At 54.3% G+C, this 12,777-nt stretch overlaps 1 protein-coding gene across 3 annotated transcripts; it reads right to left on the bottom strand.

The window, feature by feature from the left end:
• Positions 1 to 2,282: 2,282 nt before the first annotated feature.
• APLP1 (amyloid beta precursor like protein 1) lies at positions 2,283 to 11,938 on the bottom strand. Of its 3 annotated transcripts, none has more exons than XM_049622226.1 (17): positions 11,680 to 11,938; positions 10,645 to 10,788; positions 9,763 to 9,895; positions 9,440 to 9,552; positions 9,075 to 9,208; positions 8,781 to 8,965; positions 8,193 to 8,323; positions 7,743 to 7,817; positions 6,720 to 6,878; positions 6,514 to 6,642; positions 5,047 to 5,146; positions 3,967 to 4,074; positions 3,682 to 3,705; positions 3,422 to 3,492; positions 3,126 to 3,188; positions 2,851 to 2,994; positions 2,283 to 2,732 (listed from the first exon to the last, which is right to left on the bottom strand). In XM_049622226.1, the coding sequence occupies exons 1-17, from the start codon at positions 11,824 to 11,826 to the stop codon at positions 2,634 to 2,636; spliced, it is 1,959 nt and encodes a 652-aa protein (XP_049478183.1). In that variant the 5' UTR covers positions 11,827 to 11,938; the 3' UTR covers positions 2,283 to 2,633. The 3 variants fall into 3 exon arrangements, with proteins under 3 accessions (XP_049478183.1, XP_049478182.1, XP_049478184.1); XM_049622225.1 differs by having other exon boundaries at positions 3,682 to 3,708; XM_049622227.1 differs by lacking the exons at positions 10,645 to 10,788; positions 11,680 to 11,938 and adding an exon at positions 10,368 to 10,632 and having other exon boundaries at positions 3,682 to 3,708.
• Positions 11,939 to 12,777: the final 839 nt, after the last annotated feature.

Here is a 12,777-nt window from a genome sequence, read left to right on the forward strand (position 1 = left end):
CTCCTCAACTCGTTCTTTCTCTCAAAAATATTTTTTAAAAATCTAAAAAGAAGATGTATATCCCAACATGTATCAACACACACATGCACGTGCACACACACACACACACATTAACATGATAAAATTATGTCTCTAAGAAACTGTATTATTAAAAGAAAAATTAACAAATTGTTTTCAATGAGAAAAGAGGGCAGCGTCAAACAAACAATAGCAAAGTTATTCTTCCTGCTGGAATTTCAATAAGTGTTTTAATTTTTTTTTTTTCCAACGTTTTTAATTTATTTTTGGGACAGAGAGAGACAGAGCATGAACGGGGGAGGGGCAGAGAGAGAGGGAGACACAGAATCGGAAACAGGCTCCAGGCTCCGAGCCATCAGCCCAGAGCCTGACGCGGGGCTCAAACTCACGGACCGCGAGATCGTGACCTGGCTGAAGTCGGACGCTTAACCGACTGCGCCACCCAGGCGCCCCATCAATAAGTGTTTTAAAATTACCCTAAGTATTGCCATTAATATGTAAACATTAAGGAATCATACACTGAGCGTAGTGAGCAAAATGGCCTTTCATTTCCTGTTCCATCTGCTTGGAGCTCCTTACCCATTGTTAGCCTGTTGATCACACTTGTCTGTGAAAACACACAAAAGCAACTTTTTCCCCTACCTGTGGTGCTAGTTATAGGTTTCTGCTAGGGTTGTCTCAGTACAACTGAAGCTAAAACCGAAATCAGAATGACGTTGCAAACTGGGTTCTCCAATGAAGCTGTGGCATTGTATCCAACTTGCATCATGTAGGCATCTCCCTCACAATGTCTACTAGGTCTGTATTTAATATACATAACCTGTATTTACATGCATATATTGTAAGAGACATTGTGAGCTCAAAGGCCCTCGGGAAAATTAGAAACAGATGCTCCCAGGCGCCTGGGTGGCTTCGTCGGTTAAGTGTCCAACATGATCTCACGGTTGGTGGGTTCGAGACCCTTGTTGGGCTCTGCACTGGCAGTGTGGAGCCTGCTTAGGATTCTCTCCTTCTCTCTCTCTCTCCCCCTCTCTCTGCCCCTTCCTGACTCATGCTTTCTCTCTCTCTCTCTCTCTCTCTCTCAAAATAAACGTTAAAAAGAAAGAGAGAGAGAAAGAAAGAAAGAGATGCTCCCTCCCTAGGCCATATGTCAGAAAATTGTGTGCTGCCATTAGAACATGGCATATTACTGCCACCTGCTGGGAAGTTGTGGTAAAAATGCAAATCTATAGTGAATGGTATGACTTGGAATTTTGCAGTGTACAACTTGAACAGCCTCGAATTACCAGACAGCTGGTTAGCAAAATGGCCAAGAGTATGGGTGCTGGGGTGAGGTTGCCTGGGTTGAATCTCTAGCTCTGACCATTCCTATATAGTGACCGTGGGCATGTGATATGACTTCTTATATCCATTTCTTAATCTATAAATGGGAATGAATAATCATAATACCTCCTTTATGGGATCGAAGTAATGATTAAGTGTGTCAGTGTATGTAAAAAGCTCTCAGAGCAGGGGTGCCTGGCTGGCTCAGTCGGTAGAGCACACGATTCTTGAGCTCAGAGTAGTTGGCTCAAACCACACATTGGGCATGGGGCCTACTTAAAAAAAAAAAAAGCTCTTGGAGCCGTACTCAGCACAGAGGGAGTGCCATATGAGTATTTGCTGCCACACTGTTTTAAAATTTATTTAACAAATACTTGTGAAGTGGTTGTGAAATGGCAGGCACATTTCTAAGTCTCCACAAATATCAACCCTCTTAATCCCCGTAACAACCCTTTTGGGACAGGTAACAGCATATGTAGAGGGTTAACTCCAATGTCACAAAATGGGGCACATGAGGGTTTAAATTCCAATAGGTGCTTGCAGACATCACATACCCCTCCCTAGGACATAACTGGATTTCCACATATCAGGGGGATTCCTATTGCCTCCCAAAGAAGTGATGAAGGCTTGTGAATGGGAAGAGAGTTTCAAGATCCTCATGCTCTCCTTAGGCTCGAAGGTTGGGGGTGGAGGCTGTGTGTGACTGAGAGTGAGGGTGAACAGAAGGCAGGAGAAACTGCTAGAAACAGCTTCCTCGGAGTCTACCCTGGGGTTCAGCAAATACAGGTCTAGAAGTAACACACCGTTTGGCACCACGGAAAGCTTCTGAGCGGGCAGAGGGAGCCTTCCAAGTCTTTGGGCCCCACCCTTCCTAAAGGCCCCGCCCAGAGTCCAGAGCTATGATTACACACTGATTCCCCCCCAAGAGACGCAGGATGGCCTGGTGGGGAAAAGGATTTTATTGGGACGTTAGTGGGGATCACATGGGAGGGTGAATTCTAGGGAACAACAGACACTGGGACCAAGCTGGTGGTCACCTTAAGGAACAATAAATTAACTTACAAAATAAATTAAAGTGAGGAGGTCCCAAGCAGGGAGGCAGCTGGGAATACCTGGGGATTTCTTGGGGATGGAATTTGGAATTGGAAAGGGGAAATAAGAATTTCCAGTCCCCTCACAAAGAGTGTGAAATGAACAATTTTGAGACCCCTCCCCCAGGCTGGGAGTTGGGGTTCTGGGGCTCCAGGAAGAGGGAAGCTCTGGGCTCAGCCAAAGGGGTGAAGGGGGCTGGTTCAGGGTCGTTCCTCCAGGAAGCGGTAGGTGGGGTTCTCATAGCCATGACGCTGCAGTTCACGCAGCTGCTGCTCCTCCAGGGTCAGCATAGGGTCCACCTGCATTTGGGGCGGGGAGGAACAGAGGCGCATAGAGACCTGACCGCAGATCTCACAGCGCCCCTGTGCCCAGGCTCTGGAACTCCTTCCCCATATACCATGTCTTTGTGCCTCTCACCTCCACCACTCCATGGCTGATAGCCCCATAGGGCTTCTTCCTGCGCAAGAGCAGGAGGGAGAGGACGATCAGGGAGCCCCCACCTGCTCCCATGATCAGCAGACCGGACACGGCCTCTCGGGACACACCTGTCCCAGCTGGTGCCTGCATGGAGAGGACATGGGGCAGAGGCCATCTGTGAGGCTCACCAGGGCCCTGTGTGGCTTTGGGAGTCACAGCGTAGCCACTGCCTTCTGACCTCTCCCCCTAGGTACCCAGAATAGTCCCCCTCTTACCAGCTCATCTCTCTGAATCTCCGCTGAGTGGAAAGGAAAACCCCTTGGAACAGATACATTCACCTGGGGGAGCAGGAGGTGTCAGGGACTCAGGAGTCTGGGCACCAGCCTCCTCCTCCCCTGGGCCCCAGTAGGGCATCCCCAGCCTTCTTCTTCCTTAGGACCCCAAAGTCCTTGTCCTCAATCCCTTATTCCCTCAGGCCAAAGGATCCAACCCCCTAACACCCTCCTCCTTCAGACCGAGGAGTCCAGGACCCCTCTCCCATCCACCCTCAACATCCACAGGTCTCACTTACCTTTCGCTCATACTGCTCCAGGGGGGACATCTTCTCTTTCCCAGAGGATGCAGCGTCTTGTTCTGCGGACCCTAACCCCCAAGTCCTATCTCATTACTGAGAGTTGAGAATGGTGCTACCCCTGCCTGAGGAGGCGGTCAGAAGGGGCACCGGACTTTACCCCAGCAGGTCGGGAGTTCCCAATGTATGGACCCTTTTCCATTCGGGGCTCAGGGACTAGTGGGATTTGGTGGCTGGGGTCTATTCTGGGAGATACTCACCTTTCGGAAGGGCCACGGGGGTGTCTGCTGGCAGCCAGAAGAAGCAAGACAGGTGGAACAGTGAAGAAAGGAGGGCATCATGGAGGAAAAGGGTGGAGACACACCCTCCCAGCCAAGGCAGGAGGATCAAGGATCCTACAGAGGCTTCCACAACCTTAGACATCCGTTCCTATCCTCTCCCATTCACTGTGGTGGCTAAGATACCCCCAGAATTTAAGGGATTAGGATTGAGGTTGGGTGCCTGTCCCCCAAAGTCTAGGGTTATCTACATTTGGGTGAACTCACCATCCTTGGAATCCAGAGGCTGCAGCCCACCCTTGTCCTCACTGCTGCCCCCTGGGGCGGGGGCTTCCAATTCATTGGGACCCAGGTGCTCAGAGTGGAGAAGTTCCTCTGAGGGGAACATGCAGAAAGGGGGTCGACATCACGACCCCCATAGGGATGCCACAAAACAAAACCAGGTGAATAAATGGCACCCTAATACTAGAGTGATTGGGGGTACCCGTAAGTATGATCTGGGGAAATTGGGGAGCTAGATGAAGGCACCCCTGGCAGGGAGGATGGAGGTTGAAGTTTCAAGAGAATGGCCTCTTTTTTAAAAATGTTTATTTATTTATTTTGAGAGAGAGAGAGAAAGAGCATGAGTGGGGGAGGCATATATAGAGAGAGAAGGAGAGAGAGTGAGAATCCCAGCAGGCTCCACACTGTCAGTGCAGGGCCTGATGCAGGGCTTGATCCCAGGAACTGTGAGATCGTGACCTGAGCTGAAATCAAGGTCAGGCACTTAACTGACTGAGTCACCCAGGCACCCCAAGACTGGCCTCTTTAAAGAGCAGGGATAGGTGTGGGACATCCAGTAGGAAGTCACAATAGATCTGGGGGCTTTGGGAGATCACACTTTTTGGTGCTCACGCTCTCATGTAGGCCTCCTCCCTTTGAATCTGGACTGAGTTTGTCACTTGCTTTAATCAACAGAAGGTGGGCCCCTGCCTTAAGAAGACTTGGCAGCTTTCACTTTCATGCTTTGGGGAGCGTGAACCACTGTGTAGGAAGTCCAGGTATCCTGCTGAGAGACCATGCAGAGGGGCTCCATGGATAAGAGACCCTGAGCTGACATGGAGAGGAAGAGAGGCCTGTTGGTGCCAGAGTCCCATCCCTTAACTGATCTGCTAGCCAAGGGTAGCCACACACCGACCAGATGGCAGAATCAGGAGCAAAGAAAATAGTTGTCTTTAAAGCCACTATGTTCTGGAGTTTGTTACATAGGAATAAATAACTGAAACGGTGGAGGGGGGAAGAAAAGTTTGGGGGTCAATATCTGCCTTCACAGATCAGGAATGGGAACCAGGGGTCACAGGCACTCACGGATCTGGGGCCGCAACTCCTGAGCCAGGCGGGGGTTCTGGTCCAGCAACCCCAGGCTCTGATTCATCCTTTCCTCAATTACTTGAAGGTGGGTCTGCACCTGTGGGGAGGTGAGGATGAACGATGAACTGGGCAGTAGGCAGTTCTCTAGCCTACTGCCTAGAGATGGGGAAACTGAGGCAGAGTGCAGAAGGAAGGTCAATAGGGTCCAAGGAAAAATAGCATACACAATGGACAGGAAGTAGGGCCAGAGGAGGCCAGAGGAGGAAGGAAACTGGAGGCGAAGCAGAATAAAAAGAAAAGGAAAAGGTGTATAGGAGACAGGAAGTGAAAGGCTTGGAAAAGGAAGTAAGGCAAAAAGAAAAGGAGTAGTCACTAGGAAAAATGCACAAGAGACAATGTACGTATAAGATACCAGGGATATGGCATAGAAGATAGGAAGTGGAGGAAGTTGGTAGGAGGAGCAGAAAGTAGGGTCTGAGGAACAGAAAGTAAGGTTTCAGGGATTATAGAGAAGGAAATGGGATTAGACAGTCATATACAAATGATGTCTTTCTTTTCTTCTTTTTTGTTTAAATTTTTAAAAATTTTTTATGTTTATATTTTGAGAGAGAGACAGATACAGAGACAGAGCACAAGTTGGGGGAGGGCAGAGAGAGAGGGAAACACAGAATCTGAAGCAGGCTCCAGGCTCTGAGCTGTCAGCACAGAGTCCAACATGGGGCTCAAATTCACGAGCTGTGAGATCATGACCTGAGCCGAAGTCACTCAGCTGACTGAGCACCCAAGGCGCCCCCTGTTTAATGTTTTTTATTTATTTATTTTTGAGAGACCATAAGCAGGGGAGGGGCAGAGAGAGAGAGAGAGAGAGAGAGAGAATCTGAAGAAGGCTCCAGGCTCTGAGCTGTCAGCACAGAGCCTGACGCAGGGCTCGAACTCACGAACCGTGAGATCATGATCTGAGCTGAAGTCGGACGCTTAACCAACTGAGCCACCCAGGAGCCCCAGAAATGATGTCTTTCAAGGGCAAGACATGGAGTTCAAGAGCACAGAATGGAGTATTCATGGACAGGAAGAGAACATCGAAGAACTAGGAATTGGGATCTGAGGGCACAGGATAGGGGTTGCATGGAAAATAAGTAGTGTTTGGGAGGAAGGAGAGTTGAGGGACAGGAACAGGGTTCAAGGCGTTTGAGGAAAATTCTGGGAAAGGAAGTAGGAATCAAAGGGACAAGAAGGGGGTCAAAGGCAAGGAGCTAGGGTGGGGGTAAAGGGCAACATTCCAGGGTCAGGAAGTAGGGATCCAAGGGGCTGGAAAGGGTCCCAAGACTGGGGAGAGGCGTGGGGGCAAGCTCGCCAGGGATAGGTAGAGGTCCAAGGGACAGAAAGAGGGTCTGAGGGGTGGGGCCCTGGAGACTGGGGTCTGAGGGACAACAGGGTATTTGGGAGGCAGGAGCATCTGAGCACCTGGAAGCGCATCTGCTGGGCCTTCTCAGGATCCACGGCAGCCACGTGCTGGTAGTGCCTCAGCGTGTGCCTTCGTTCCTTCTGCTCTGCACGCAGGTAACGCCGCAGGGCCAGCAGGACGCGCTCTGCCTGTGGAAGGGACAAAGGCTGCCTAGGCCTGCCCCAGACCTTTTCACCCACCGTCCCTGCCCCCACGGCTCCCACACCTGAGGCGGATCTCCCTGCAGTGCTGCCAGGAAACCTTCCAAGGCTGCCCGGCGCTGGTCGTTGATAAGGGCGATGACTCGGGTGGCGTGGGTCTCCACCAGGCGCTGTCGCTCACCAGACACCTGCTCCTCCAGGGTCTGCAGAATAGACTGGAAGTGCTGGCAAGGGGGTGAGCACAGGGCCAGGAGAGGTGAAGATAGGTGAAAGTCCAGGTCAACACTCTGGAAAGGCAGTCTGTAGGGCCATGTGGCGGAGGGTGGTGCGGTGGGTCTAGGCACGAGTAGAATTGACTCCAGGGTGGGACCAGATCACAGGATGTGGACTGGAAGGAGTGGGGATACAGGGCCAGGCAGAGTGCAGGCAGGACCAGGCCAATTGGGAGCTGATCTGAGGATGTAAACTCTACCGGGTGGGAACAATCTAGGAACTGAGGCAGCTCACGTTCTGGTGAAATATTTTCCAAGTATTATAGGAAAGGTAAGGCTGTAGGCCTGGGTGGGGCCAACTGGAGATGGCTGTGCCTAAATAGGACCTAGAGGGGTGGAGCAAAGATCAGGAATGGGGCTAACCTAAGGGGAGGGGGTGGGGCCTCTAGAGGTGATCAGTGAGTCATGAGGCTGGGCCTACTGAGGAGGGACTGAGAGTGAAAGTGAGATTAGAGGGGTGGGACCAGAGTCAGGGGATGGGCCTAATAGGAATGTGAATGAATCAAGGATGCTGAGAAGGACCAAGATGCATCTTGCTGGGACTCAGTTTGGGAGATGACCACAGAGCCTGCCCTGAGAGGTAAGGATCAAGTGAGGATAAAGGCAAAACAAGGCCAGTCTGAAGAGGAGAGAAATGCCAGGTCAGACATAGGCCAAGAGGAGTGGAGCCAAATGGAGGGAGGGGGCCAGGAGAGACCAATATAAGTAGGAAGGGGTGGGACAGGATGAGCCAAGACCAGGCCTGGACCCAACTGAGACCAGGTGTGTCCTAGGTATCGGACAGGCAAAAGTAGGACCCGCCAGAGGGTGTCCTACCTCGTTCAGGGCCTGTCTGTCAGCTTTCGGCAGGTTCTTGGACTGGTTGTCTGCCATGGCCCATTCACGCATCACCTAGGGGCAAGAGGAACTTCAGGATCCTCGAATCTACCCTGCTCCACCCAGTGAGTCCCCCAATCCCTCTTCAAGACTTTGGAGGCTCCAGATCCTATAAGTCCTACTTGCTCTTGAGTTCACAAGAGGTAAGGCTCCGAAGGAATGTAAGTGGAAGAATGCAGTTCACCAGAGTTTCCATAGAATCTGCTGGCATCTCAGTGGGATTCTAGGTGGGTCAGGGATCCCTGGTCATCCCAGAGGTGGTGTTGAGGATTAGGGGTTGGATGGGGGCTTGGGGAGTCTTTGGAGGTAGTCTCAATGTGCCTCTGAGGAAATTCCTGGTATTCAGGGAGTTCCGTGTTGTGGGAAATCCTGAGGCCCCGGTATCATCACCTCATTAATCTGGCGCATCCTACGTTCCTCCAGGTCCATCTTGGCTCTCAGGAATCCCTCATGCTCGCTGATTTCTCCAGGCATGCCAAAGTACACGTCCACACCATCTGTGGGCCTGGCGGTGGTGGTCACTGCAAGGCCAGGAACCGGGGAATCAGTCTGAAGCCCATCTTCAGGTTACCCTCCCTTCTTGGAGAACTACATTTCCTAGAGCACACTGGAGACCACCATGTGTCTACTTAACCATAGGTGGTGCAGGGCATCATGAGAGATATAGTTCTGAACTGGGCATGTTCTTGCAAAGCTTAGAAATCTACACCATCCTTCAAGCTTCCCCAAAATAATCCTTAGGAACTACCAGATGGCTCCTCCACTTTCAGGTACCCCCAAGCCACCCTCACCCTTTGCATTCTGCACAGGACAGCCCTTCCACCTCTTCTTTACCCAGTGTTACTCCCATCCCTTCCATTCCCCCCCAGTTGGGTCTCTCCCCAACAGGTCCCTCCCAAAGATGCCTCTACACCAAGGCTCCCTCAAATCATCCTCCCTCCAGGATAGAGGGAACTAAGAGTTCAGAGACAGTCTCACCTTTGCTGAACCCTGCAGGGCTATGGGAGCTTGAGGGTGGGACTCTTTCCTCCTCTTCTTCCTCTTCAGCCCGTGGGGGCTCCACGAAGTAATCGTCTACTGGCTGTAGGAAGGATTCCTCTTCTTCCTCGTCCTCACCCCCCTCTACTCTGCCCCCTAGGGGCCAGGACCGGGTGGAGGGGTCACTGAGGGAACAGAAGACTTGAGGCAGTGAGAATACGACCCAGGCCCCCAGGCTTCCATCTCCTGCTTCAGGAGCCTTGGGATGGGCGTGGAGGGTTCCTTCCCACTCACCCAACTGCTGTCCCAGATGGATCAGGGGTGACTGGAGGGGGGCAGCACACATACTCCACACCTCGGAACCGATCCGTGCCACAGGGCAAAAGCATGCCCGAGCCATGCAGGATGAGGCCCTGGGAACGGCAGGCCTGCGGGAAGAGTAGGCCCAGATGCCAGGATTGTGGGCTAGGAGAGGGTAGAGAGGGAGCCTGGATGCCTGGGTCTTGGGGGCTGATGGGACTGGGGGCCTGGATTCCTGATTCTGTCCCAGTGGGAAGAGGGGGCTGAGGCCCAGAGTCAGGTTTGGGGAGGGGGGGTGGGTTGTTAGGGGACTGGATTCCTGGGTTGGGGACTGAGAATGGATGGGCCAGGGTCCTGACCTCCTGTGCCTCCTGATGCCTCCGAGTTGAACTCTCACACTGGTCCATGCGCTCCTGATGCAAGAACCGGCAGCCTTCAGGCACCAGCAGGGCCTCGCTCACGAATTCACCTGCTGGAGAGTGGGGGCACCAGAGTGAGACCCTCCCACAGACACTAGCTCTACCCTCTTCAGAATCCAGACATTTTATCCTCAGAGGTTTCTCTGCCCCACTCTGGACCCAGGCATGCATCCAGCTTCCTAATATGAGCCTGAGACCGGGGCTCAGAATCTCACCCCAGGGAAACCCCCACTTCTGTTCCCTGCCCCCAGCCTGGGACTCACGCAGGCATTGGAAAGGCACAACCTGGTGGTGGGGGTGAGCACAGCGGCCACCTCGAGAGCCCCCACACCAGCGCTCCATGGGGATGGCCTGTGTCGCCTGTTCCACACGTGCAATCTGCAGCTCCGGGTACATCTGGGGGCAGCGGGTGAGAGTGATCAGCCCACAGCCTCGCCCCCTGCCAGCTGTGCTTCTCCACTGGCCATGTCCCTTTACAAGGCTCTAGTGATCTCCCTAGGTTCTGCTTCTCCGTAGACTCGGTAGCTAAGCCAGCCAGCTCCTTGGCCACGCCCCCAGTAGCTCTCCCTCAGAAGCCCCGCCATCTGCCCAGAAACTCAATCCCCGTAAACCCGCCTCTCTTCTGGTCACCTCTGTCCCCTCCTCCAATAGGTTCCGCCCTCCTTTTAGGCCTCACCGTTTTCTCTGTTTGGCCCCTCAGTAAGCATCCCTTCTCTTTGTATTAGAACTGGCTTTTCCTAGCTACACCTCCCAGCTTTCCACTCTCACATTGGGCTCCACTCTCTTGCAGGTCCAAAAGGTCTTTTTTCTTAGCCCCGCCTCTCCTTTGACCACGCCCACCTGTGCCCCTACTCCTTAAGGTACCTACCACAGATTGCTAAACTGTCTCTTCACTGGATACAGTTCTTAGCTGACCCTCTTCTCACAGTTCTCCTTTCCTGCCCTAGTTTCTCAAAAACAGGTCCTGCCCTATCCTAAATTCGCCTCTTTCTCAGCCACGCCCCCTAGCTTCCCCTGACTACTTAGATCTCTCATTCTCCCTGGACCATGCCTTTTGCACGACTAGCTTCTTTCTTTTGGGCTATCCGGACAGTCTCGGAACCGTTTTCCTGCGGACCACGCCCCTCCCAGCAGGTCCCGCCCACCTGTCTGCAGTATTCCAGCACCCGTTGCGGATCGCGGAGACAGCGTCGTGAGCGCTGTTGGTCTGGTTCCCAGCGGCCGGTGCGCAGGTCCCGGTGAAGAGTTAGGTGCCCACATAGTCCAGCCACCTGGGCCGACCCTGGAGCCTGAGGGTCGGGTCAGAGGGGTCAGAGAGGGCCCAGGGACGCTGGCACGTGTGTCCCCCAGACCTTTGCTCCTTAGGACCCGGAGGTTCAGAACCCCAGCACCAGCCCCTCCACCAAGTGCCGCGCACTCGCCTCCTAAGAGGTACTGTTCCCCGGGAAACAGCTCCCACTGGGCGGGGGCGCCACAGCTCTCCCGTTGCTATGACGACCCAGGTCCCCCGAGAGGCTCGCGGCCTTGTTGCCGCGGAGACAGGCTCCGCCCCCACCCCGGCGCAGCCGCACTGGAGCCCGAAGGGGTTAAAACTGAATCGCGGGGGAGGAGGCCAGAACCCAGGCGTTCTGGCCCTTCCTCCCACCATCCCTAGCTCAGGGTCCTATTCTCCGGTGCAAAGACGACAAGGCCTGGCTTCAGGGCCCTGCAGGCCTGGACACCAGGTCCTTTGAGGGATGGAAAGCTACATCCTGGGTCGGGGGTTGGTGTCTGAAGACCTAGACTCTTCGGTTCTGGGAGGCTGAGGGGGCCCTCAAATATGTCCAGAGGATGCAAGGGGCCAAGATTCTTGGATCCAGGTGTCTTACTGTCTGGTGGGTCCTGTCTGGTTGGGGCTGACTCACCTAGGTCGAGAGGGTCTGAGGGGGCTGGGCTTTTGGGACCACGGCTCTGGAAAAGCCAGTTCCTAAGCTAGCGGCGGGAGGCAGCTGGGAGGACAGAAGATGGGGGAACTGGGACCTGAACCCCTGGGTTCATGAATGCCTAGTGCCATTAGGGACGTATGGGGGCCTACCACTTGGCCGGAAAGACTGCGCTTTCTGCCCTGGACGCGTCCGCGTCCGGGCCCAAGGCCCGGTCCCGCCCCTTCCCCCATCCCCCAGGACCCGGCCGGGCCTCACCTCGGCCGCGCGGGGGCTCCCACCGGCCAGGCTCCCGACGGCGAGCTGCGCGCGCAGAAGCAGCAGCAATAGTGGCAGCAACAGCGGCAGCGGCGGCGGGCCCGGGTGGCGGCCCAGACCGCGAGCGGCAGGGCTAGTGGGCCCCATGTCCCGGCCCTCGCGCCCTCACGTCCCCTGCACTCCGGCCCGGCCCGGCCCGGCCCCAGCGGTGACAGGAGCTCCCAGCGCCACCGCCGCCGCCGCCGCCTCCTCCCGCCGCCGCCTCCTCCCGCCGCCCCCGGGCTGCGCCGGCGCCGCCAGCCCCGCCCCACGCCGGCCCCGCCTTCCTAGCCAGGACAATAGCGTGGCAGCTCTGCGCAGACTGGAGCAGCTCGGGAACCCCGGGTGGGAGCCAGCGCCAGGCCCCCGCCTCCTAGAGATTCCAGGAGTCCCACCCCATGCAAGGGCCTAGCCGGCAGTCTGGGTCATAGGCTCCGCCGTTTTGAGCCCTTTCTCAGGACCCTCACCCCCAGCTTTCTCTTCCCTCGGACCCAGACACTCAAAATCAGCCTCCTTCTCTTCCAGGCATGCCAACATTGAAGACCTCCACCGTCCCCCGATAGATTTGTCTCTTGAGGTCCCAGGAATACAGGCTCTGAAATTTCCCTAATCAAGGATGCAGCAGTTGAGATCCAGTCCCCTTCTTCCTCAGATCCAGGAATCTGGACTGCAGGCCCTTTCTTTTTCAGGACCAGAGAACAAGCCCCCACCCTTTCTCCCTAGGACCTGGGCTCTTGGCCTTCTGCTCTGCTTTCCAAGGATCCCAGGTGTCTGGACCTTTAATTCCTAGCTCAAGTATGCATAAAACCAAAGCCCGTAGGTCCTTTCTTTAAGGATGACCTGAGTCAGGTACCCAGCACCTCAGGACAAGGGCCTCAACCCTATCCTTGCTTTAAGGACCATGGCATTTCTATTTTCTCACCCCTAGCCTCTCCCACCCTGCCTACTCTTCAGGGCTCACTGCTTTGTCTCCTTAAATAACTGTAGAATTCTGTTTTCCGCAAGCCAACTGGGGCAACACTATCATGTATGTGCATCTGTGCATGTGTGTTTGTGTAG

This window comes from Panthera uncia (assembly GCF_023721935.1).
Source record: "Panthera uncia isolate 11264 chromosome E2 unlocalized genomic scaffold, Puncia_PCG_1.0 HiC_scaffold_19, whole genome shotgun sequence".
NCBI classification, from domain to species: Eukaryota; Metazoa; Chordata; class Mammalia; order Carnivora; family Felidae; genus Panthera; species Panthera uncia.